Source organism: Corylus avellana, chromosome 8 (genome assembly GCF_965113065.1).
Source record: "Corylus avellana chromosome 8, dhCorAvel1.hap1.2, whole genome shotgun sequence".
Classification (NCBI taxonomy): domain Eukaryota; kingdom Viridiplantae; phylum Streptophyta; class Magnoliopsida; order Fagales; family Betulaceae; genus Corylus; species Corylus avellana.
In genome coordinates, this window is record NC_142497.1 from 8707239 (window position 1) to 8731168 (window position 23930).

The 23930-nt window shown below is 36.3% G+C and overlaps 1 protein-coding gene across 3 annotated transcripts in view; it reads left to right on the forward strand.

Moving 5' to 3' along the window:
- TTN7 (Structural maintenance of chromosomes (SMC) family protein) overlaps positions 1–23712 on the forward strand; it is a 40251-nt gene extending 16539 nt beyond the window's left edge. For 2 of the 3 annotated variants that reach the window (XM_059574667.2, XM_059574668.2), the window contains exons 16-30: positions 402–538; positions 730–931; positions 3080–3167; positions 3254–3403; positions 3947–4098; positions 4200–4391; positions 4559–4742; positions 4829–4899; positions 5007–5158; positions 6476–6644; positions 8564–8710; positions 10080–10175; positions 15532–15706; positions 22989–23178; positions 23374–23712. In XM_059574667.2, the coding sequence (XP_059430650.1) occupies positions 402–538; positions 730–931; positions 3080–3167; positions 3254–3403; positions 3947–4098; positions 4200–4391; positions 4559–4742; positions 4829–4899; positions 5007–5158; positions 6476–6644; positions 8564–8710; positions 10080–10175; positions 15532–15706; positions 22989–23173 (2100 nt within the window). In that variant the 3' untranslated portion in view covers positions 23174–23178; positions 23374–23712. Of the gene's footprint in view, positions 1–401; positions 539–729; positions 932–3079; positions 3168–3253; positions 3404–3946; positions 4099–4199; positions 4392–4558; positions 4743–4828; positions 4900–5006; positions 5159–6475; positions 6645–8563; positions 8711–10079; positions 10176–15531; positions 15707–22988; positions 23179–23364 lie in introns of all 3 variants that reach the window. The other variant, XM_059574670.2, reaches the window with a different exon arrangement.
- Positions 23713–23930: the final 218 nt, after the last annotated feature.

The window sequence follows — 23930 nt, forward strand, 5'->3', positions numbered from 1 at the left end:
ATTATACCATAAATTTGAACTTGCTAAGTGAACTTATCAAAAAGAAAATTTGAACTTGCTAAGTGACAAAAACTTTCAAGCTATTTATCCATTTATTTATTTTAATGTCTACAGCATGTTAAAATATCTACCTCAGGAATAGCATAAACATCTATTAATTTGTTGTGATTCAATACGTATCAAGATTTCATCATAAAATGTGGCTTTGTGGCCTATCATCTTGGATTATTATTCAATGGATTAATCATGAATGTTTTTTTTACTTCCATTTTTTTCTTCTCTCTATAAATTGCCTCTTCTTAATTGTTGGATGTTCAAAGATTCTGTCTGGAACATAGTTCTTTCATTAAGGCAGTGTTGTATCTATCTTCACAATTTTTATTCCACTGAATACTGCACAGGATGTGAGGAGAGGGATGAAAACTGTCAAATACATCTGCAAAGAGTATGATATTCGTGGGGTGTTTGGTCCAATTATTGAGTTGCTTGATTGTGATGAAAGATTTTTTACCGCGGTTGAAGTTACTGCTGGAAACAGGTATTTACAGTTTTGTTTATTTTTAAATTTCTCTCTTTTTTTTTTTTTTTTTTTTTTTTTTTTTTTTTTTTGGAGAAGCATGTTATTGTAATATTTATTGAGAAATTAATGTAGGTAGTGTATTGACTTTTTGTGTGTGTGCGTTTCTTGCTTGAAAAAGACTTAGTTGACATCTGTTATTGTCTGAGCAGCTTATTTCATGTGGTGGTCGAAAATGATGAAATATCAACCAAGATAATTAAACACCTTAATTCATTGAAAGGTGGACGAGTTACTTTTATACCGCTGAACAGGGTGAGGGCTCCCCATGTATCTTATCCACAAAATTCTGATGTGGTACCCCTGTTGAAGAAATTGAAGTTCTCTCCCAATTTTACTCCAGCATTTGCACAGGTTAGCATCTGTGTGGGTTCTCTTCCTTGTTAGAAACACCTATATTTTGGATCCATGCATGGTTTATGATGCCATATTAGTATTTTTCTTGATGGATTCCTTTAAGTTTTATGTTTAGCAGGTATATGCATCGGGTATATTTGTATCTATGTATGTACATTAACTCTGTCCCGCTTCCCAAGGCTGCAGCTGCTTGTGTAGTTAAATTTTTGTACATTACATCATGTTCAGCTTTAAGTTAGAGAAAGGGGAGAAAGGGATTTATCACATTATGTTCAGCTTTCAGTTACAGAAAGAGGTTTATCATTTATCATTACTCTCATGAGCTTTGGGTCAATCGTAACAGTGCAAAATAATGGTGGCCTATGGTTTCAGTTTTGGTGTATCATCATTATCATTATGATAGAAATACACGATATTAGGAAATTACATTTTCTTTATATCTTTTGATGGAGTTCATTATAAGAGTAAACTCTTCTCTAAGTAAAATAGAATTTTTTGGTAAAATAGTTTCTATTATTGGGCCACAAGAGTAAATAGATAGGGAGGCTTACTGTGACCTTAATATTTGTGTTATAATATGTTTTCTAGTTGTTTTTCGTTTGCTTGTATCTTCCAAACTGGATTCATATGATGTATATGCTCCAGCTTGAGGGGGAGTGTTAGAAGAGTTAGGGTTTGAGTCATTAGGATTTGGGGGGTATTTTAGTCTTTATGGTATTTCCCTAATCCTATATAATAGGATGCTTGTATTAGGTTAACATAAGTTGAATAATATAATAGCCTCCGCCTTTTGTGTCTAAAACGTTCATACAAACTATAACATGGTATTAGAGCTTGTTTCGATTCTTGGGTAGTTTAGTTTTCTTCTTGGTGGCAGCACTGCCCGTGTGGGCTAACCCACACGGGCAGTACCTTCAAAGAGCTCCGTAGAGCTGTTTTGCTCTTGTTTTATGGTGACCGGAACTCCTTCCGGTGAGAAAAAAAAAAAATATATATTTTGTTTGTTTTTGATCTTCTGTGATGCTGGCCGGATGGTTTTGCGGTGGTTTTCTGTCTTGTCTGAAGTGGCCGGAAAAGTTGCAGCGGCCATTGGGAAAAAAAAAAAAAAAAAAATTCCGACGATTTGATGTTTTTGGTGTTGAAACGTTACTGTGTGGCCCTCTATTGATTCTGTAGTTGCTGTTGTTGAAGTGGCCGGAGTGTTCTGTCTTCTCCGGCAAGTTCCGTCGAGCTCCGGCGAGTCTCCGGCAAAGGTCCGGCGAGCCTCCAGTGACTGTTTCTGTTCTATTTTTCAGTGTTTTTCTTCTGTTTTTAGGCACTGCCGGCCAGTTCTGTGTGTTTCCGGCCAGTTTTGAAGCCCCGACGAAGTTCCGGCATATTTCCAGCCAAGCTCCGGCAAAGTTTTTTGTTCTTCCAGTATCTGTTTTCCGGCGAATCTTGTTGGTTAATCATGTGAAAATTTGTTGCTTGTTTGTTGTTTGTGATTGATGTATCCGACCGGCCTTGGATTCTCCGGCGAGAACCGATCAAGTGATCGATGCATCTGACCGGCCTTGGTGTTTTACGGCGAGAACCAATCCCAAGATCGATGTATCCGACCAGCCTTGGATTCTCCGGCGAGAACCGATCAAGTGATCGTTGCATCTGACTGGCCTCGGTGTTTTTCGGCGAGAACCGATCAAATGGTTGTTCAAGTTACTAACGAGTTTTCGACCGGCGTTGAAGTTTTATTTAATTAACTTGTGTGGTCCAAGCAGTTCCAGCTTGAGGGGGAGTGTTAGAATATGTTTTCTAGTTGTTTTCGTTTGCTTGTATCTTCCAAACTGGATTCATATGATGTATATGCTCCAACTTGAGGGGGAGTGTGAGAAGAGTTAGGGTTTGAGTCATTAGGGTTTTGGGGGTATTTTAGTCTTTATGGTATTTCCCTAATCCTATATAATAGGATGCTTGTATTAAGTTAACATAAGTTGAACAATATAGTAGCCTCCGCCTTTTGTGTCTAAACCGTTCATACAAACTATAACAATTTGAATATATTTCAGCACTGCAGAGTTACGACAGTTAATAATATCATTTTGACTCCTGAGATATGTTGGATGTCCTTTGACCTAATTTTTCATATTATATGCTCTTTTTACCTAGGTTTTTGCTAGGACGGTGATTTGCCGTGATCTGGATGTGGCCACCAGGGTTGCTCGTGCTGATGGTCTGGACTGCATAACTTTGGAAGGTTGGCATAGAAACTCTGCACTAAATGTTGCACAAACTTTGGTTAGTCTCTGATGCCTTCACAATTTGATATTGATCCTACAACAGGTGATCAAGTCAGCAAGAAAGGTGGTATGACTGGTGGATTTTATGATCACAGACGCTCGAAATTGAAGTTTATGAATATGATTATGCAGAATAAAAGATCTCTCAACTTGAAGGAAAAAGAGCTGGAAGACGTTAGAAATATGCTTCAAGATATCCTTTTGGAATACACTTTCCTCTTATTTTGAGCTGCGGTGGTTCCATTCTAGGTTTTTCTTTTTTTTTTGTCTTCCAATTTTAGTACGTGTGCCTATCATATACATTTTGATGGGTTCTGATGCATTATTATGTCGTGGTATATGTCTTCCTTGTGATTAAACTGTAATTGGATGCACCTGCCTAGGTTTCTATATTAGAAAATCTCATTGTTAGTGACGATGGCTGAATAATTGTAATGTTTCTGACGCGTGAAAATTTCCGTAAAGTTTGAGAAGAATAATTTTGTTTATGAGTAATTTTTTGACCTCAAGGGGAGGGGAAAGGGGAGAAGAATATTAATGGAATTCATTATACATAATGTTTGTGTTTATTGGGACTTATTATTGAGAAGATGTTACCAGAAAAATTAAAGCTGTCAGATTGTAAGGTTCAAATGGTTAAAATCTGACTATTAGTAGATGACACTCGCAGAGTTGGTGTTCTTCCTGGTCATAAATTTATCTTCTATGCTTTTGGTTTTCACTTAGTAAATCATACAGATAGATCAGAAGATAACAGAACTTGTTACTGAGCAGCAGAAAATTGATGCCAAGCAGGCTCATGACAAGTCAGAATTGGAACAGCTTAAACAGGACATTACCAATGCTAATAAGCAGAAACAGTCGATTTCTAAAGCTCTTGAAAATAAGGTATTTTAGAACCTTTTGACTACTTTACATGCTTCTTTTTTATTATTATTATTTTTTATTTTTCAGTTCTGTCCTCTCAGATTCTCGTCACCTTTTTGTAGGAGAAATCACTTGCAGATGTCCAGACTCAGATTGATCAGCTTAGAGCCAGTATGGCAATGAAACAGGCTGAAATGGGCACGGAGCTCATTGATCATTTAACGCCTGAGGAAAAAGTTCTTCTCTCACGATTGAACCCTGAAATTGAAAACCTTAAAAAGAAGCTTATTAAATGCAAGACAGATCGTATGGAGGTTAGCAAAATGCATTTTAATGTTCTGTTTTACCCCCACCATACATACCCCACCCCTCTTTTTTTTTTTTTTTTTGTGTTGGCCCTGATTCCTGGGCAGCTTTATTGGTATTAGCATAGATCATCATTCTTGATTAAAGTCCTAATGATGTGCATTTAACTCAATAGACTGAAACGAGAAAAGCAGAGCTTGAGACTAATCTAACAACTAACCTTAAGAGGCGGAAGCAAGAGTTGGAGGCCATAATATTGTCCGCTGAGACTGAAACTTTGCTTGGTGAAGCCGAATTAAAGAGGCAGGAATTAAACGATGCTAAATTATTGGTTGATGATGCCACACAGCAGCTTAAAAGTGAGGGCTTCAGATTTCATCCAGCGCATTTCCTATTTTGATATGTTAGAATATGGTTGTGTTTTGACTGAAAATCTGCTCCTTAGGAGTTACTGAGCGTATTGATGAACAAACAAAGCAACTCAGGATGAAAAAAGATGAAACGAACAAATTAAAGGTAGTCCTCTTATGCTGGTTGATTGTTGGTTAAGGTTTGAGTTTTATTCATGGATGGCTACCATTTGTCTCTGTTTCAGCTGCTAAGATGATCAGTTGTTGATGCAGACTTTGGAGGACGAGTATGAAAGGACACTTCAGGATGAAGCTAAAGAATTGGAACAACTATTAAGTAAAAGAAATATTTTTCTTGCTAAACAAGAAGAGTACTCGAAGAAAATCAGGGAATTGGGTCCATTGTCATCAGATGCTTTCGAAATGTATTACTTCTGACTGTTCCCTTTTTTTTTTTGTAAAAAAAGCATATATTTGGTCCTCAAATAATTGCCCAAATTTCAAGTTAGTTCCTTAAAAATGTCATGTATCAAATTGGTCCTTGCGTTTTTAAAAAAGCAGAAAAAAAAAAAAAAAAAAAAACCGAAAGCACTCGAGAAGACTGAAAGCATTTTTTTTTTTAAAAAAAACAAAACAAAAAAGAAGTGGTTTTATTTATTTATTTTTTATTTTGGAATTTTTTTTTTTTTGGGCTTTGTTTTTGATTTTCAGTCTCCACTTGAGCTCATTCTCTCATTTCAGTTACTTTAATAGACTGAAATGAAGCTTTTTAAAGCTTTTTGTAAAACATATTGACCACATTAAAATGTGAAGTTTTTAAGGGAATGAACTGAAAATTTGAGTGATTTTTGAAAGAGCAAACATTTGCTTTAATCTATTTTTTCTCCCAGCTGGATTTTATTACTTGTGTCTTAAATTTAAAGTTTCCTCTATATTTAATGTTTTCTCATAAATGACATCAACCTCTGGTTCTAGAGTTATTTTATACTTTATCTCAATTTATATATCAATATATTTGTTGCTTTCTTTATAATCATTTTGAAGCATCTCAAGTCCTCTTGACCAATGTAATTTGGCGTATTCAGTTGTCCCATAGTCAGTGCTGCTCCAAAATGGGTAGCGTGCTTTCCTTTTTTGTGTGTTCCAAAATATATGGGAATCTCCAAAAATGAAAATATTTGTCTATTTAAGTTCAATATTTGTCTATTGAAGAAAAGGGTGCTTCAAACGCTTTTCTCATGGAGAGTTTTGTGGCATTCTTCGCAAGTCTCAACACTTGCGGAATTCCTAGATTTTTGTGCGTCATTTTCAAATTAAAAGCTTGTATATGTGGGCCCTTTTTGTATACTTGATGTGTACATGGGTTGCGCCCCTTGCGCTTTTAATAAATTGATATTTACCGATCAAAAAAAAGTACACCTGTTACCATATTTCTAAGTCCACCTTCCTACTTAAATCCTTTTTTTTTTTTTTTTTTTTTTTTTTTGTGAAATTGAACCCACATTTTTACTCAAGCGAATTTCAGAAAGATGTGTTTATGTTGTTTATTAAGATATGTGCTATTTTCAAACTCCCGTATATTTTAGGATGATGGAGTATGTATGACTGACAATGTTAAACTATGATGTTATCGGTGCCTAGGGATCTATTGCTATGTATTCAGCATCCAATTGGTCATGCTTGCACATTTTTACTTATATTTTCTTCATTTTCAATTATGTAATTGATTCTCATAATGGTAGGTACAAGCGGAGGAGTATCAAAGAATTGCACAAAATGCTGCACAGGTGCAATGAACAACTACAGCAGTTCAGCCATGTAAACAAGAAAGCACTTGACCAGTATGTAAATTTTACTGAGCAACGAGAAGAACTCCAGAAAAGGCAGGCTGAACTGGATGCAGGTGATGAGGTATATATATATTTTTTCTGGAATTTCAATCACATGAATCTCTTGAATTTGAGGGTAGAATACACTTTTGGTCTTCCAATTGCAGCAATGTTGTCATCCAATATTTAACTTTGTTTCAATTTAATTCTTCTGTCCAAGTTCATTTAAATTAAGTTAATGGAGTGAAGTCCACATGAAATGAGAAAAACAATATTTATGTATTTTTAATTAATTTTATAATTTCTATAAGATTGACTTCTGACCAACCCGTGAAGGGGCGTGTTCTCATCTTTTGAAAGAAAGATGTTTTTAAAAAAAAAGGAAATTCCCTTCTTTTTTTCCTCCTTAAACCCCTGCAAACGTTTGCCCACCCCAAACGAAAACACAACTCTCCAAATTACAACATTGAAATTGGACAGAGAAAACACAACTCTCCAAATTACAACATTGAAATTGGACAGTCTCAACAACCTTGCTTGGTCAGAGCCTGCACTGTTATATATTAAAAGTAGAGGAAAATGTGATACATAAATGGTGATGTCCAAGACCTATAGCTAGATGATCCCATTCATCAGGAATGGGAGACGAAAAAATTTACAATTATGTCTTGGGTAATACGTTCTATGCAACTGAAAGTCAGCCAGAGATGTTTATTTCTCCGTACTGCAAAGGAGATTTGAGATGCAGTGGCGCAGACCTTTTTCAAAACGGGGAACACACCATATAAATGTCAGATTTATAGGACAATGAAGAGTGAATGGTCTGGAGCAATTTATTTCTATAAGCTTTATAGTATGTGGCAAGAATTGTCTTACTACCAAAATTAATAGACTGAGTGTGTAGTAAATGTTGTAAAAATTCAGATAATAATGGAAGAGGGATGCATCTATGAGTTCCTTGTTGGCTTAAACCCAGAATATAATTAGGTTCGTGTTCAACTTTTGGGAAAAATATTCTGGTTTGAAAAACCTCTTGTTACTATTCTTTTTTTTTTGATAAGTAATGATGCATTAAAGAACGCAGAGGGGCGCTTGGATATATTAAACTATAAACAATGGAATGGCCCATTCGGATATATAAAAAATAATTGATTTGAAAATGCTGTAAAAAATGAAATGTCGCAATATTTTTTTAAAATATTTAAAATATTTATTTTTTGTTTTTTTAATACAACTTCACCTAGAAATTTAAAAAAGAAAATTAAAATCAATAAAAAAAAAAATTAATACATAAGATAAATACAATAAGAGATATGAAGCAATTTGGCCACCCCCTTATATATTTTATACCCCTCTCCAACATAGCCTCTTCCTGCTATAGGGGGGGGGGGGGGGGGGGTGGGGGTTGTTTGCTTAGGTCAAGGTGTTGTATTCTGTTCTTCCTCCACAGGAACAAACAATCTGCACTATCTGCAAGTTGAAGGTATTATGCTTTCTGCAGCAGAAATTGTGGTAGAAGGAATTGCTTTGCTAGACAAAAATATAGTGTTGTGGTCATGGGAGATTTGTTAATTCCCCGTGTAGTTTTGTTCAGGGAAAATGTTATACTCTTTCCAATATCTTTATATTTCATCTGATTTTTCTCTTTACAGATTTGGAAAATATTGAAATTGAAATTGGCAGTTGAAGATTATATTTAATAAAAAATTCATAATTAAAAACAAAAGGTTTTCTAATTGAAGTGGTCATGTAGCATTTGCCACTTGGACTATTTGTCTAGGTCAGCCATTTTAGTCACATGACTTGCAGGTGACTTAACTCCATTAACTTTAATTTAAAAAAAGTTAAAAGAACAGGAAAGTAACCTTTCTGCAATTGGAAGAATAGGAACTGGATAAAAAAATTGAAAGTTGGAGGATCAGAAGTGTACTTTACCCTAAATTTTACTGATTTCCCGTACGTAACATGAACTTAAGATATTATTTTTCTGAATTTCTGCAGAAAATTAGAGAACTCATATCTGTTTTAGATCAGCGTAAGGATGAATCGATAGAACGTACTTTTAAAGGTGTTGCTAGGCACTTCCGAGAAGTATTTTCTGAACTTGTGCAAGGTGGGCATGGACATCTGGTTATGATGAAGAAAAAGGTTTGTTAGTTATCTTTCAAGCTCTTTCTGCTTTTTTACCAAGTCTCACTGTCCTAGCAAATGGCCTAGAAAAGAAAAATAAATGAAATGTGTGGTTGTTTCTATGCTTTTTGGAAATAAACTTTGCTTGGTCTCGCTCTCTGATAATCAGACCCAGCAGCTTGGGCTAGGCTGTGTATCTCAGGTTGAGCTCAATCTGAAATCAAACACCATTGGACCTTCACTGAGTTGATTCAAAAGAGCCTGTGCTTTTGGCTCACTTTATTAGAACCTTTAATAATAACTTTAGACTTTGGAAGGTTGTCTATTTGGTGCATCATTTGTAGTTTGAGAATGATATATAGGCAATGACTTTTTTAACATTTACTATCTGCATGTGAAATAATATTGTAAGTGTTTTAACGAGGTTAGCTGTGTATCATCATGTTTTAATGTGTCCAACTTCTAGGTCATATTATTGAGTGAATTGGTGTCTTTGGCTGGATGGTGCTTATTTTATCATCTATTTCTGATTATTAAGTACGTTTTTTTATTTTATTTTAATTTTAATTTTATTTTATTTTAATTTTTATTTTATCATTAGATTTGGAAAATTTTCAAATATACTGTCATTTAAACTTCTCCATTATATTGTCTTATTTTTATCTAATTCTGAAAGGAGTCTCAAGATTCTTGTTTTGTCATTGGCCTAAACTGACCGTAAAAATGTATGAAGAAATCATTAAAAAAAGTTCTTTTAGGAGTTTCTTTTGCTACAAGAGTTTTACCTTTCTTGAAGTATGTTGCACCAGAAGTTTTACATGTCTCCCCTTTTTTCTTTTAGAAAGATAAGAAAGTATTTTATTGCTGCCATATCATTATTGCTTCCCCTTCTTTTTCCGAGAAAAATAGGAAAATGAAGGGAACCTCATCCTTTACAGGCTACTCACTTTTCCTCAATTTTTTTTTTGTTCTTTTTTCTAATAAAAGGAGGGTATTCATTAAGTTCTTCATTGATTGTCATTATTACTCAATGAAATGTGCTTGTTTCCATGTCTCCTTGCTTAAAATTGCTGTCTTATTGGTGATTTTAGAAAAAAAATTTCTTCTAGTGTATGGTAGCACGTCAATTTAACTATCTTGTCCTCACCATTTGTCAAAATATAACTTGATACTTTTTCATGTTCAACAATGTTCATTATGTGAAGTCATTGCTTCTCTCTCTGTCTGTCTTTCTCTGCTGGTGTTTAATTTTTTTGGGAGCTTCATATTTAGGGTTTTGATTTTGGGAATTTAGGTATCCTTTTGGAAAACTTGTCTTGTTTTTTTTTATAAAAAATCTAGTTGATCGTGAAATGATTTCGTGTAAATTTTGGTTTTGTTTCCATAGGATGGAGAACATGGCGATGATGATCTTGATGAGGATGGACCTCAGGAAGTAGATTTGGAGGGAAGGGTCGAGAAATACATTGGTGTGAAAGTGAAGGTATGTATCTTTTTGCTTGAGCATCAATTCCTTCAAGCTGAAAGAAGTAAGAAGGCGAGAATGAATAACAATACTGATAAACAGATTGATAAATTGAATAGATAAATAAAAGTACAAAATGGTCAAACTTTGAAAGGAAAAATAAGGTGGCTTAAATCTTTAAGCATTCCTCAACTTGTGGACGACACTCTCTGCTTATTGTTACTTAATGAGCAATTTTGGTGATTGATTTTTGATGCCAGAATCATAATCTTTTTCAATTTTGTGTCCACTTCCATTGTATATGTTGTTTCGTAGAATATTATTATGGGAGGGGTGGTAGGTATTGATGGTATTAAAGCTGTTGGAGACTTGAATGGGTAAGCGTATTCAATTTCAGGAGTGAATTTCCAAGACTTGAACAGCATGAATCATGATTGAACTGTTACTGCAAAATTTAATTTGACAGACATTATTAAAGGAAAATGGATAACTAGTTAATATTGTTATGCTAATTGATGCTTTGCCTAATTGCCCTCGACTATTTTTCATGAGCTTAAAGTAGTAATAGTTCTGTAATCTTCTTTTCACCTCTTTCCTGAAATAACATATTGCTGAGACACTTTTTTTTTTCTTAAGAGTTCCTTTTCTAATTCAAGTACGCCTATTGAAAGGATTAAAAAACAAAAAGAGAAAAAAATCGAATTATTAGAATAGTTTTTTGGATATGTAACTTAATCTCATTAGAAAAGTGGAGAGGGGCATAATGCTAATACACATAAAGTATACAAGAGAACTCCTATTTAGGAGAAAACGAATAACAATAGTTCATAAAATCAGCAAAACTAGAAAAAAGCAAACAATTAGGTGTTGCTATCCATGTGTAAAGCGAGTTGAATTTAATTTTCTCAACTCTACCGTCAAAGTCTCTCCATCTTCAAAGCTTCGTGCATTCTGCTCTCTCCAAATATATCACTTTAACATAAATGAGTCAATCTCCAAACTTCCAAAATGTTACGACGCCCCTCTTGACATTGCTAACCCCCAAACAACTCTCTTACCCTTCTAGGCATAACCCAATCAACACCAAACAAATTAAAAAGCAAGCTACATAAATCTCTTTCTACTTCACAATGAAGAAGAAGGTAATCGGTAGATTCTTCACTCTTCTGGCACATACAACACTAATACGCCACAATGACGTTCTGCTTTCTCATATTATCCAACGTCAATATCTTTCCTAATGCTGCCATCCACATAAAGAATGCCACTCTTGAAGTAGCTTTAACTCTCCAAATACTCTTCCAAGGAAACTGGGAATCCGTAGGTATGTATAACACATGATAATATGACTTCACTTCAAACTTGTACCTTTTGAAAGGTCCAACATATGCTATCCGCATCTCTTTGCCTTACTCTAAGAGAATACAAAATGTCAACGAAAGAGGAGATCAACTCCACCTCCCAATCTTGTACGGGTCTAGGAAAGATTATGTTCCATTGAATGCTTCCATTTTGGAAGTGTATATGATCTGTCACCCATGCATCCTTACAATGTGTGATACTATACAAGTTCGGATAAGACATCTTCAATGGTTGTTCCCCACACTACATGTCATGCCAAAAACTAACCTTTGACCCATCACACACCTCATATCTAACAAATTTTGGAAACGTTTCCCATCCCCTTCTCATATGTTTCTACACTCCCACCCTAAATGGCCATGTTACCTCTTTAGAACATTAACATCCCCTTACGCTATCATTTTTATTTTTTACGCTATCATCTTTAGTTTTTATCACCATTCTCCACAAAGCCTCCTTCTTCGTAACATAACGCCATAACCATTTTTCTAGTAGGGCTTGATTGAACTGAATCATGTTTCTGACCCTCAAACCACCTGATTTCATTAGAGGACAAATTCTTGTCCAGTTCACTAGGTGGAACTTTAACTCATCACCAATTCTCCTCTCCCAATAAAAAGTCTCTTTGAAGTTTTTCAAACCTATTAGTCACACCCACTGGAACAGGAAAAAGAGACAAATAGTAAGTAGGCGAATTGGAAATAGTGGTTTTCATCAAAGTTATTCCATCTCCCTTAGATAAATAAGGCCTTTTCCATACAGCCAATTGACTTTCCATCTTTTCAATTATGCCATGCCAAATCGATGTAGCCTTGTAACAAGCACCCAATGGAAAACTCAAGAACTTCATCGGCAAAGAAGAAACTCTACTGCCAAGAATACAGGCCAAACCTTCGACATCTCCTACATTGTCAACAAGAACTATCTCTAATTTTGCTAAATTAATCTTCAATCTCGATACCACTTCAAAACATAAGAAATGACATAGCAAATGTCAGAGTTGTTCTGAGTTTGCCTCACAAAAAATCAACGTATCATCTACAAACATTAGATGAGACACTTTATTTGGAAGAGCATTTGGAAAGCTAAGGCTCCCTCGAGAGAGAGTGGCTTTCTTTGTGTGGACAGCAGCTCTAGGAAAAATCTTAACGTTGGACAATTTACGTAAGAGGAATATTATGGTGATGGAGTCGTGTTGCATGTGTAAGCATTGTGGAGAGTCAATAGACAATTTGTTCCTGCATTGTGAGGTTGCAACTTCGATATGGAGCGCGCTTCTTCAGCTCTTTGGTGTTGATTGGGTTATGTTGCGCAGGGTGAGTGACTGCTTGGAAAGTTGGAGGGGATAGTTGGGTAATCGTCTTGCTTTGCACGTATGGAGGATGATTCCATTGTGTATGATGTGGTGTCTTTGGTGAGAGCAGAATGTGCAAAGTTTTGATGATCGTGAGAATGGCTTGCTCGAGTTGAAGAAGTTGGTGTTACACACTCTGTTTTCATGGAGAACGACATGGCATATTTTGCCTGTTTCTACTTTTTCTAAATTTTTAGTGTTATGTGCTTCTTTCTCTACTTAGTAGGGGTTCTCTTATATACTTCATGTATACATGGGTTGCACCCCTATGCGCGTTTTTTTAATATACATTATTTATCAAAAAAACATTAGATGGGACACTAACAACTCCTCATTATTTTGCCACTCGACCAAAAAACCAAATAAAAGTCCTCTATCCACTATAGTAGTTATAATCCTGCTCAGCGCCTTCATAATAACCACAAACAGTCATGGTGATAACATATCTCACTGTCTCAATCCACGAGAACTACTAAATAATCTAGATGTGAACCATTAATAAGAATGGAAAACCGCACCTTAGTAATGCAATGCGCTATCTAATCCCTACATTTCTCCTCAAATCCATAGTCCTTAACAAATATAACAAAAACTCCCAATTAACATGATCATACGCCTTCACCAAGTTCAGTTTACATAACATTCCAGGTTCCCCATATATAATTTAATTATCCAAAAATTCATTAACAACTAGATTTGAATACAAAATTTGTATACCTCTGATGAGCGCATTCTAGAAATTGGAAATAATCTTTCCCAAAACCGATTTTAGCCTATTTGCTAAGACCTTGGGGATAATTTTATATACACTACCCACTAATATAATAGAACGGAAATCCTTAATGTCCACAACACCAGCCTTTTGGGATAAGGGAGACAAAAGTTGCATTCAAACTTCTGTAGACTAAGAAGCTCCTTAAAACTTTCAAAATGTCATCTTTCATAACCTTCGAACACTTTTGGAAAAAAACCATAGAGAAACCATCAGGAGTTGGAGCCTTGTCACAATTCAAATCCGTTACCACCTCCCACACCACATTCTCCTCAAACTCCCTGTCCAACCAACCTCTCTCATCTGCATTGATGGAAAGAAATGGAAGTCTATCCAATTTTGGTTGCCAACTACATTGTTAAGAATACATCTTGTAGAATTGCACCATATGATCCTATATTTCGGTAGAGTTGGAAGTTATAGACCAATTGATAACTAAAGAATTCACCAAGTTATTTCTTCAATGAGAATTCGTCACCGAATGGAAAAATTTAGTGTTTTTATCCCCCTCTCTCAACTACAAGGCACTTAAGTTATGTCTCTCTCAAAATTTGGAATGCTCCATTGATTTTGAGGCTAGAGGTCATGGCTCTTGTAGGGTTAGTGGCAAGGTGGTGTAGGTTTTGCATAATGAGCTTAGGGTTATTGTGGGTTTTTTATGGGGCACCAAATTTCTTTATGATTCTTTGGTTTCTAGGGTTTGCATAGGGTCTTTTTTGTGGGTTTTTTAGGGTTCCCTATGCATACTTTTGTGTACTTAGGGGCGCATTGCGCTTTTTTTGATATATACAATATTACTTATCAGAAAAAAAAAAAAAAGTTATGCCTTCCACTCACTTCTTCAAAAAGGATAAATCTCTCCAATCCCTTAAACATATCTTCCTTCCTCAACCTTGTACCTTCAGTTAAAGGCCGCCCCTCTGCAATAAAATCCATCTCCCGAATACCATCCATAAGATCATTCTTTTTCTTTCTTACATTACTAAACACCTCCTCATTCCATTTCTTTAAGTTTGACTTTATGGCCTTCAGCTTACACACCATAAGTAGGAGATCCTTGAAAACTATTTGACAACCACCTTGTTTTCACCTACTACACAAAGCCCTTTGATTTTAACCACATATTCTCAAATTTGAAATACCTACTCCCACCACCTGATACACTACAATCCAACATCAACGGAAAATGATCCGACATGATTTTAGGGAGTCTTCTTTGAGAAACATTAGGAAATCGTTCCTCCCATTCCGGAGATAAGAGAAACCTGTCAATTCTAGATGAAGACTGCAAATCATGCTTATTAGACCAAGTAAAATTCTCACCTACAAAGTGAGATGTCCATCGGTCCTTGGTCAAATATAAAAATTCCAAAAACTCCAACATAGCTGCTGATTATCGGGACTTGCTTAATTTTTTACGCGGGAAATGAACAGCATTGAAATCACCTCCAATACACCACGACAGCCCCCACCAACTTATATTGTCAACCAATTCTTCCCGAAGATAGTAGGAATTAAATTATTTTTTTTGATAAGTAGTAGGAATTAAATTATTTACTTTTGGCACAAGGTATTGTGATGTGATATTACAACTAATGGATTTATATTAATTTTGTTTATAATTTGAAAAACACTCTAGTTTTTGTAGCTCTTGGAAGTGAACACCATTCAAACAAAAATTCATTGATTTTATGGGAAGTACTTTGTTCTATATTTTTATTTATTTATTATTATTTTTTTAAGGGATCTTTTTTTTTTTTTTTTTTTTTTTTTAATTATTATTATTTTTTTCTGATGAGTCATCTACCTCCACTCCGCCATTGCTTTATACAACTGCAGTTAGCATTTAGATGTACAATTTTCAATGATGGATTTTGGCATGACAGGTTTCTTTTACTGGGCAAGGGGAGACACAGTCCATGAAGCAATTGTCAGGGGGTCAGAAAACTGTTGTTGCCCTGACACTTATATTTGCCATACAACGATGTGATCCTGCTCCCTTTTATCTTTTTGATGAGATAGATGCAGCATTGGATCCTCAGTACAGAACTGCTGTTGGAAGTATCCTCTTTTTTGTGTTAGCTGCATGCCTCCTCTCATGCATTTTACTGTTTAATCCACCTTGTTTTATATTTTTTTTATTTGTTTTAATAGTTGGTCTATTGGACTAGTATGTAAACCTTTCACTCCACCCTTGACTGCAGCTTATGCATCTCTGGTCAGTGTTCAAAAGGATCGCCACAATCAGCATGTCCCTAGATAGTTAGTATAATTTTCAGCCTCCTTTGCAGAGAAACAAACTAGTTTAAGCTTGTTTGTGTCTAATGGCTTATCATAGATGCATAGCTGCATATGTATGTGTGCGCATAGAGCATATTTATGCAGACATAAGATAAACTATCTATAAACTAAGCTTGTTGGGTTGTGCACATACGGATTGGTGTTATTTAGGGTCTCAAGGAGCTTCCGGAGGTATTTTGCTTATGTGGGATAGAAGGGTGGTGGAAAAGTTGGAGGTTTGCGTGGGGCGTTTCATCATTGCATGTTCTTTTCGAAGTGTCAGTGATAACTTCAAATGGGCTTTCGCAGGTATGTATGGTCCCAATGATGATCATGATAGGCAGCTATTGTGGGATGAATTGGTAGGTATCATGAGTTTATGGGAAGTGCCTTGGTGCATTGGTGGAGACTTTAATGCCATTAGATATCCAAGTGTGCCTCCTGGGCATGAGGATAAACTGCTTAGCTCGTCAGGGGTGAAAGCTCCTAGATTACCTGGTAACTGGTTCTGGCGAGTGGGGTCAGTTACCTGTAGGAGTTTAATTAACGGTGAGGATTGTTGTACAATATGCGTTTGCGACGTACAATTAATCTGAGTAAAGTTCTCCTACGTTATCAAAAAAAAAAAAAAAAAAAAAAAAAAAGATATCCGAGTGAAAGGGTCGGTGCTGCTCGGTCTTACAGTCCTATGGGGGAATTCTCTAGCTTCATTTTTTGTCAGGGCCTAATGGACATCCCTTTGGTGGGTGGACAGTACACATGGTCAAATAATCGTTGCTGGTCTAGACTTAACAGATTTCTTTTATCTCCTAGATGGGAAGAGAGGTTTCCTGATGTGGTGCAGAAACGACTACCTTGTCTATTATTGGATCACTCTCCTATTTTACTTGATTGTGGAGAAAGGAAGAGAAGAGGATGATACTTTAAGTTCAAGAATATGTGGTTACCCTGAGGGGTTTGTGGATCAGGTGAAAACCTAGTGGCAATCTTATCAATTTAATGGGAGTCCCAGCTATGTGTTATCATGCAAATTAAAAGCTTTGAAAGGTGACCTGCGATGATGGAATAATGAAGTTTTTGAGCATGTCGGTAAACGGAAGAAGGTGTTATTGGATGGTATAAGGGAGCTTGACATCTGTGGGAAAGGTAGAGGGTTGAACGAGGAGGAAAAAGATGAGTTATCTTCGGAGTTGGAGAGATTGTTGTTGTGTGAGGAGATAAGCTTGCATCAAAAATCTCGGGCTCTATTGGTCAGGGAGGGGGACAAGAATACCAAATTCTTTCACAGAAGGGCAAATTCAAACAAGAGAAACAATGCCATTGAGTCTTTAATTATCAATGGTTCTTTGTCTTCGGAAGCCACTGATATCAAGGCACGCATTGTTCAGTTCTATACACAATTGTTCATTGAAAGTTGTAGTCGGAGGCCTATACCGGATGGTTTATCGTTTCAGTCTAGTCTTTAATTATCAATGGTTCTTTGTCTTCGGAAGCCACTGATATCAAGGTGCACATTGTTCAGTTCTATACACAATTGTTCACTGAAAGTTGTAGTCGGAGGCCTATACCAGATGGTTCATCGTTTTAGTCTATTGGAAGTGAGGAAGGTTTGTGCTTAGAAAGGGATTTTGAAGAAAGTGAGGTGCTAGAGGTGGTAAAGGAGATAAATCCCCAGACCCCGATGGTTTCTCATTGGGTTTTGTGCAAACATGTTGGGAAGTACTTAAAGAAGATATAATGGCTGTTTTTAGAGATTTCCACAACAAGGGAAGGTTTCAAAAAAGTCTTGATGCAACATTTATAGCACTTATTCCAAAGAAAGCAGGGGCAGAGGAGTTAAAGGATTTTCAACCTATTAGTTTGGTGGGCATTGTGTATAAATTGATTTCCAAAGTGCTAGCGAATCGACTGAAAAATGTGTTAGATAAGATTAGATTGAAGTCTCAAAATGCGTATATCAAGTGGAGAAAGATTCTAGATTTGGTTTTGATAGCTAATGAATGTATTGATAGCTGGCTTAGATTTGGTGAACCCAGTTTGTTATGTAAATTGGACTTAGGGAAGGCGTATGATCACGTGAATTGGGAGTTTTTGCTATTCATATTGCAACGAAGTGGGTTTGTTTGGGGAGAAATGGAGGAATTGGATAGCGTTCTGTATTTTCACAGTTCGATATTCATTTTTGATTAATGGAGAACCCTCAGGCTTTTTTAGTAGCTCCCAGGGTATAAGACAAGGGGATCCACTATCTCCTTTTCTGTTTGTTATTGTGATGGAGGCACTAAGTAGAATGATGGAGGCTACTGAAGCTAGTGGTCTTATGGTTGGTTTTTTAGTGGGATCAAGGAACAATCCTGGTCTCAGTGTCTCACATTTGTTGTTTGCTTATGACACAATGATTTTTTATGGGGCCGATGAGGAACATCTCAGAAATCTTAGGTGTCTTTTTCTATGTTTTGAAGTGGTCTCGAGGCTGAAAATTAACTTGTCAAAGTCTGAGATTGTTCCAATTGGTGAGGTAGAGGATATTGATAGGTTGGCAAACATTTTTGGGTGTAGGGTGGCAAGATTAGCTATGAAATATTTGGGTCTTCCTTTGGGGGTGCCTGACAGGTTTATAACCATTTGGAATGATATTATCGAGAAGATGGGAAGGAAATTGGCAAGTTGGAAGAAAATGTATCTATCAAAGCGTGGGAGGCTTACACTTATCAAAAGTACTTTGTCCAATCTCCCTACGTATTTCTTGTCTTTATTTCCTATTCCTGTGAGTGTAGCGAATAAATTGGAGAAGCTACAAAGAGATTTCCTGTGGGGTGGTCTAAATGAGGAGCCCAAGTTCCATCTAGTGAAATGGGCTCAGATCTGTTCTCCCATACAAGATGGTGGTTTAGGAATTCGAAACTTACTCACAATCGCGCTTTATTGGGTAAATGGTTATGGCGATATGCAATGGAAAGGGAAGTGTATTGGAGGTTGGTAGTAAAAGTTAAGTATGGGTGTATGAACAGTGGATGGTGTACCAAGGTGGTGGAGGGCCCTCATGGAGTTGGGATGTGGAAACATATTTGGAGAGGGTGGGAAGTTTTCTTGAAATTTATTACCTTTAGAGTAGGAGATGGCTCCCACATTAGATTTTGACACGATATTTGGTGTGGGGATTAGTCCTTAAAGGAAGCATGGGTTAGGGATCATATGTAGCTGGTCAATGGTGTTAAACAGTGGAATGTTCCTTTTTCATGGCCGGTACAGGATTGTGAGGCAGAAGTGGTGATGTCTTTTTTTTGGGAAGTTATATACTTTCCGTAATCGCGTGGGGGTGTCGGATTGTATGCGTTGGATTCCTTCTAAACGACATATTTTTGAGCTCAGGTCTTTTTTTCGTAAGCTTTCTTCCTTGGGGACATCCTTTTTCCCGTGGAGGAGTATATGGAAAGTAAAAGTTCCATTGAGAGTTACCTTCTTTGTGTGGACGGCGACTCTTGGAAAGATTTTGACCTAGGATAATTTGCGTAAAAGAGGTATCATTATGGTGGGTTGGTATTGTATGTGCAAGGGCAGCGGTGAGCCTGTAAACCATCTTCTCTTTCACTGTGAAGTGGCCCGAGCTTTATGGAGTATGGTTTTCTCTCTTTTTGCTGTTAATTGGGTCATGCCTAGAGGAGTGGTAGACTTGTTGGCTTGTTGGCGCAGTCAGTGAGGCAATATTTCAGCTAATGAGGTATGGCGAATTGCACCACTGTGCGTCATGTGGATTATTTGGCGAGAGTAGAATGGAAGATGTTTTGAAGATCAAGAAAGGTTAATGGAAGAGGTCAAAAAGTTGTTTATTCAAACTCTGTTCTATTGGGCCGACGCTTTTAGTGTGCCTCAATTTTCTACTGTGTCTCAATTTTTATCTTTATGTTCTTCTTTCTGCCTTTAGTGGGGTCTTTCTTTGTATACTTCCCGTGTATTAGGGTTGCGCCCCTTTACGCTTTTCAATGAATTACTTATTTATAAAAAAAAAAAACTTATTATATCTTTTATATTGTCTTCTATAGAGCACTTAAAGTGTTTTGAGATCGCTTGAACAAAAAGGTAAGTAGTGTTGATAACCGCAAATTCAATAAGAAGTCTTAGCAAAATAAAGATGGCATTGGAAACAATTTATGACTATTTGGAGTTTCAATTAAGAATACATGAATAATATATTCTTAATTATGGTAATTAGATAAGGGGTGTCGATTATGTCCAACCGGGCTCTTCAGGTGACTCAGGTGAGTGGTTATGGCACTACACTTATGAGAGAATTTTTGGTGGTGGTGGGCTTTAAATATGGTAGTCATTGGGGTGAGTGGTGTTCTAATGAAGCTAATGGGTCACACGTGATTGGCCGAATTCATTAGGAGTTTTCAAAGTATACAATATTTGAGGTGGTGACAGTTCAAAGATTAGTGTCTAGCATGATGTGGGGTGTGGGGAGAAACCCCTTAAGGTACTGTTTTCGGAGTTTTTTTAGCATTGTCTACGTTAGGGATGCCTTTGTGGTGGATCTTCAGTTATTTAATGGCTCTCCTTAGGGGAATGCTAATTTTGTAAGAGTGGTGCATGATTGGGAGGTGGAATTCTTTTCTTCATTCTTCAATCAGTTGTATTCCATCATATTGAGACAGGGCATTGAGAACAAGCTTTGTTGGGCTCCCTTCAAGAGAGGGTTGTTTGATATTAGATCGTGTTATATTGTGTTAATTCGCCATGTAAGCAATCATTTCACATGGAGGAGTATATGGCAGATTAAGGCCCCCCTTGAGAGTGACTTTCTTTGCTTGGTTGGTTGCTTTAGTTTCCTCACTTTGGATAACCTAAGAAAGCAACAAATTATTGTGGTAGGTTGGTGTTGCATGTGCAATAAGAGTGGAAACACCATTGACCACCTTTTATTTCATTGCGAGATAGTTAATGCCTTGTGGAACTCTATTTTCAGTTTTCTTGGGTTAGCAGTGGTCATACCCTGTCGAGTGATAGGGCGATTGGTAGTCCTCAAAGTGAAGTTGTTTGGGAGATGATTTTGCATTGCTTGATGTGGTGTATTTGAAGGGAAAGAAATCATTGAAGCTTTAAAGACAGGAAAAACACGGTTATGGAATTGAAGGCCTTCTTTTTCAATAATCTACCAATGGATGATTGTCTATGAGTGTTTTCATATTTCTAGTTTTCATGACTTTTTTTATTTTTATTTTTATCTTTTTTCCTCTTTTGGTTAGGTGTTTGTATACTTCCTATGTATTGGGTGCACCCGTTTTTATTGAATTAATTTACTCATCATTTTTTTTTTTTTTGGTTGATGAATCAGAATGTAATGTAAGACATTATGTTTAGGGATCCTAGTGCTAGCTGTGGGTTTGACTTTGAGTTGGTTGCATTCAGGTGGCTGCACTTGATAGATTGGGTCATTTTTAAAAATTTGGGGAAACTTCACAAAGAACCCGTGAACTACCCCGCGTTTTGAGAAGCCCCTCCTCAAATTTTAAATACTCTCAATTTCACCCATCAAACTTTCAATTTGATGCAATTTACCCTCCTCTGTCAATTTTTGCCGTTAAACCCTAACGAAACCCCTAAAAAGACTAAATTACCCTTCAATATTCGTTCTTCTTTTCTTGTAATGAAAAAAAATGAAGAAAAAAATGTGACCCAATCGTGAGTCATCTTGTGATTTTTTTTTATAATAACTTTATTTATGTTTTTAATTTTTATAATAACTTTATTTTATAAAAAAATTAGGGGTATAATGGTTATTTTATCACTTTTAACATTTAAAAATTGACGGATGGGACATCAAATTGAAAGTTCAGATGGTGAAATTGAGAGTTTTTAAAATTTGGGAGGTCTTCTCAAAACGCGAGGTAGTTCAAGGGTCTAAAGTGAAGTTTTTTCTAAAATTTGTGAGTTCAAACTAAGTTAAACACTGAATTCATATTATAATTGCTCCAAAACTGTGAAATAACATTTTGTGAATAGCAAAATGATACCAATAGGTATGCTGTAAGTAAAATTATTTTTTTTAATGATTGAATAGGTTGGATATGGGTTGGTTGGTTAGGATTCCACTTGAGTTTGGTAGTTCTACAATGTGTTGGTTTCAGAAATGGTTTGATTCTGAAACAGTCCTGCCCAGGTTGTTTACTTTAGGTGGCTGCTTGTGTTCAGTGTTGCATTTATGGAGGATGACCCCTTTGTGTTTGATGTGGCGTCTTTGGTGAGAGCATGATGCCCGAAGCTTTGACGACCGTGAGATTGGTTTGCTTGATTTGAAGAAGTTGGTGCTGCGTACCCTGTATACATGGAGAGTGGCATGGACTACTTTGTCTGTTTATACTTTTTTTGAGTTTTTAGATTTATATTCTTCTTTCTCTATAGATTAGGGGTTCTCTTGTATATTTGTATACTACATGCGTACTTGGATTGTGCTCCTCTGTGCTTTGAATAAATATACATTATTTATCAAAAAAAAAAAATGGACTTCACATTGTAAGGATGAGATTGTGATATTTTTAGTTTTGGACAAGTACTTGGCCCTAAGGGGAGGGGGGAAAGGAGATTCGAACTAATAACTTCCGCTTTATGAGGCATGGTCCTCAACCAATTGACCTACCCCTTGGCATTTGTGTTTTCAGTTATAATAATGCACCTTTAATGCGTTGTGTTTTTGATATGGGCTCAATTGATTTCTGGTTTTTATCATTTTAAAGGGAAAGATGGTGGTATCCTTATAGTTTTATTCTTCAGTAGTGGTGAATTTATTTAATTTTAACTGTCATATGAGCTATTTGATTAGCGGATTGCTGTAAACAGCTATAAACCGTATACACTTTCCGATTGCATCAAGTTGCCCTTGTTGCCATTTGTTGCTGCTGTTGATCCATTTGCTTAATTTTCAATTACCTTGCATTTATACTAGATAAAGTAAATACCGTTGTTGCATAATCTTTATGCCTGATGTTTGCAGCCTCGTTTTGGCTAATAACTCTGTTATTTTAAACTGTCATGCTGGTAGATCCTTAAATCACTTGTTTGGTAGATATGATTCGTCGCCTGGCAGACATGGCAAATACTCAATTTATAACTACAACATTTAGGCCAGAGCTTGTGAAAGTTGCTGACAAGATATATGGGGTGACACATAAAAACAGGGTGAGCCATGTCAATGTTGTCTCCAAGGAAGATGCACTTGATTTTATTGAGCAAGACCAATCCCACAATTGATGAAGGTGAACCTCTCTTAAATTTCACGTTCTTTTTATTTTCCACCAAGATTTACACTTTGTGAATCATTACAATACTATCTTTATTAGTTGCCTTCAATTGGTATAGTGATTTGCTCAACTCCCAGCTGCCTGGCAGCGTTTCCATGGTACAATAAATTAAATTGTGTTAGTTTGTGGCTCTGAATATAGTATTTGTAGGTTGGTAGGTGCTGCAAAGTCCCATGAAGTATTTAAATCTATATTGGGAAGCTGTAAGATACTCTTTTCTGCTGCCGCTGTGTGAGGGAGAAGCCCTGGGAAGATGGAAATGCTCTGGACGCTTGAGCTTTGGTATAGGTTTGTTTAAAACTCTGATATAGGTTTGCTAGTGGAGCTACAAGACTGTATAGAAGCTAATCAACTCTTCTGAATCATGTTTTAACTACCTACGTTAGGATTTGGAGAAAAATATCTAAATGGTGTAGGTTTACACTTTATCTAATATTACAAAGAGTATCCTGGCTTTCTTCTCCTTTAATTATTTTATTTTTTTGTGAATTCGTGTTTCAGTTGTGTTTGATGGTGTTGACACGAAAATTACTCTTTGAAGACAGGATGGAGTTTGCACTCAGAAACTCCAATTTGTCGGAGATTGATAATTATTTGTGTGGATGCAAAACATTTTCATGAGCTCTTGGTTTTAGGTTTATGTTGAATCTTCTCATGTTAGCTAATAACATCAAGGTATCGTGTTTTCTTTCTCTCAGGTGTGTACC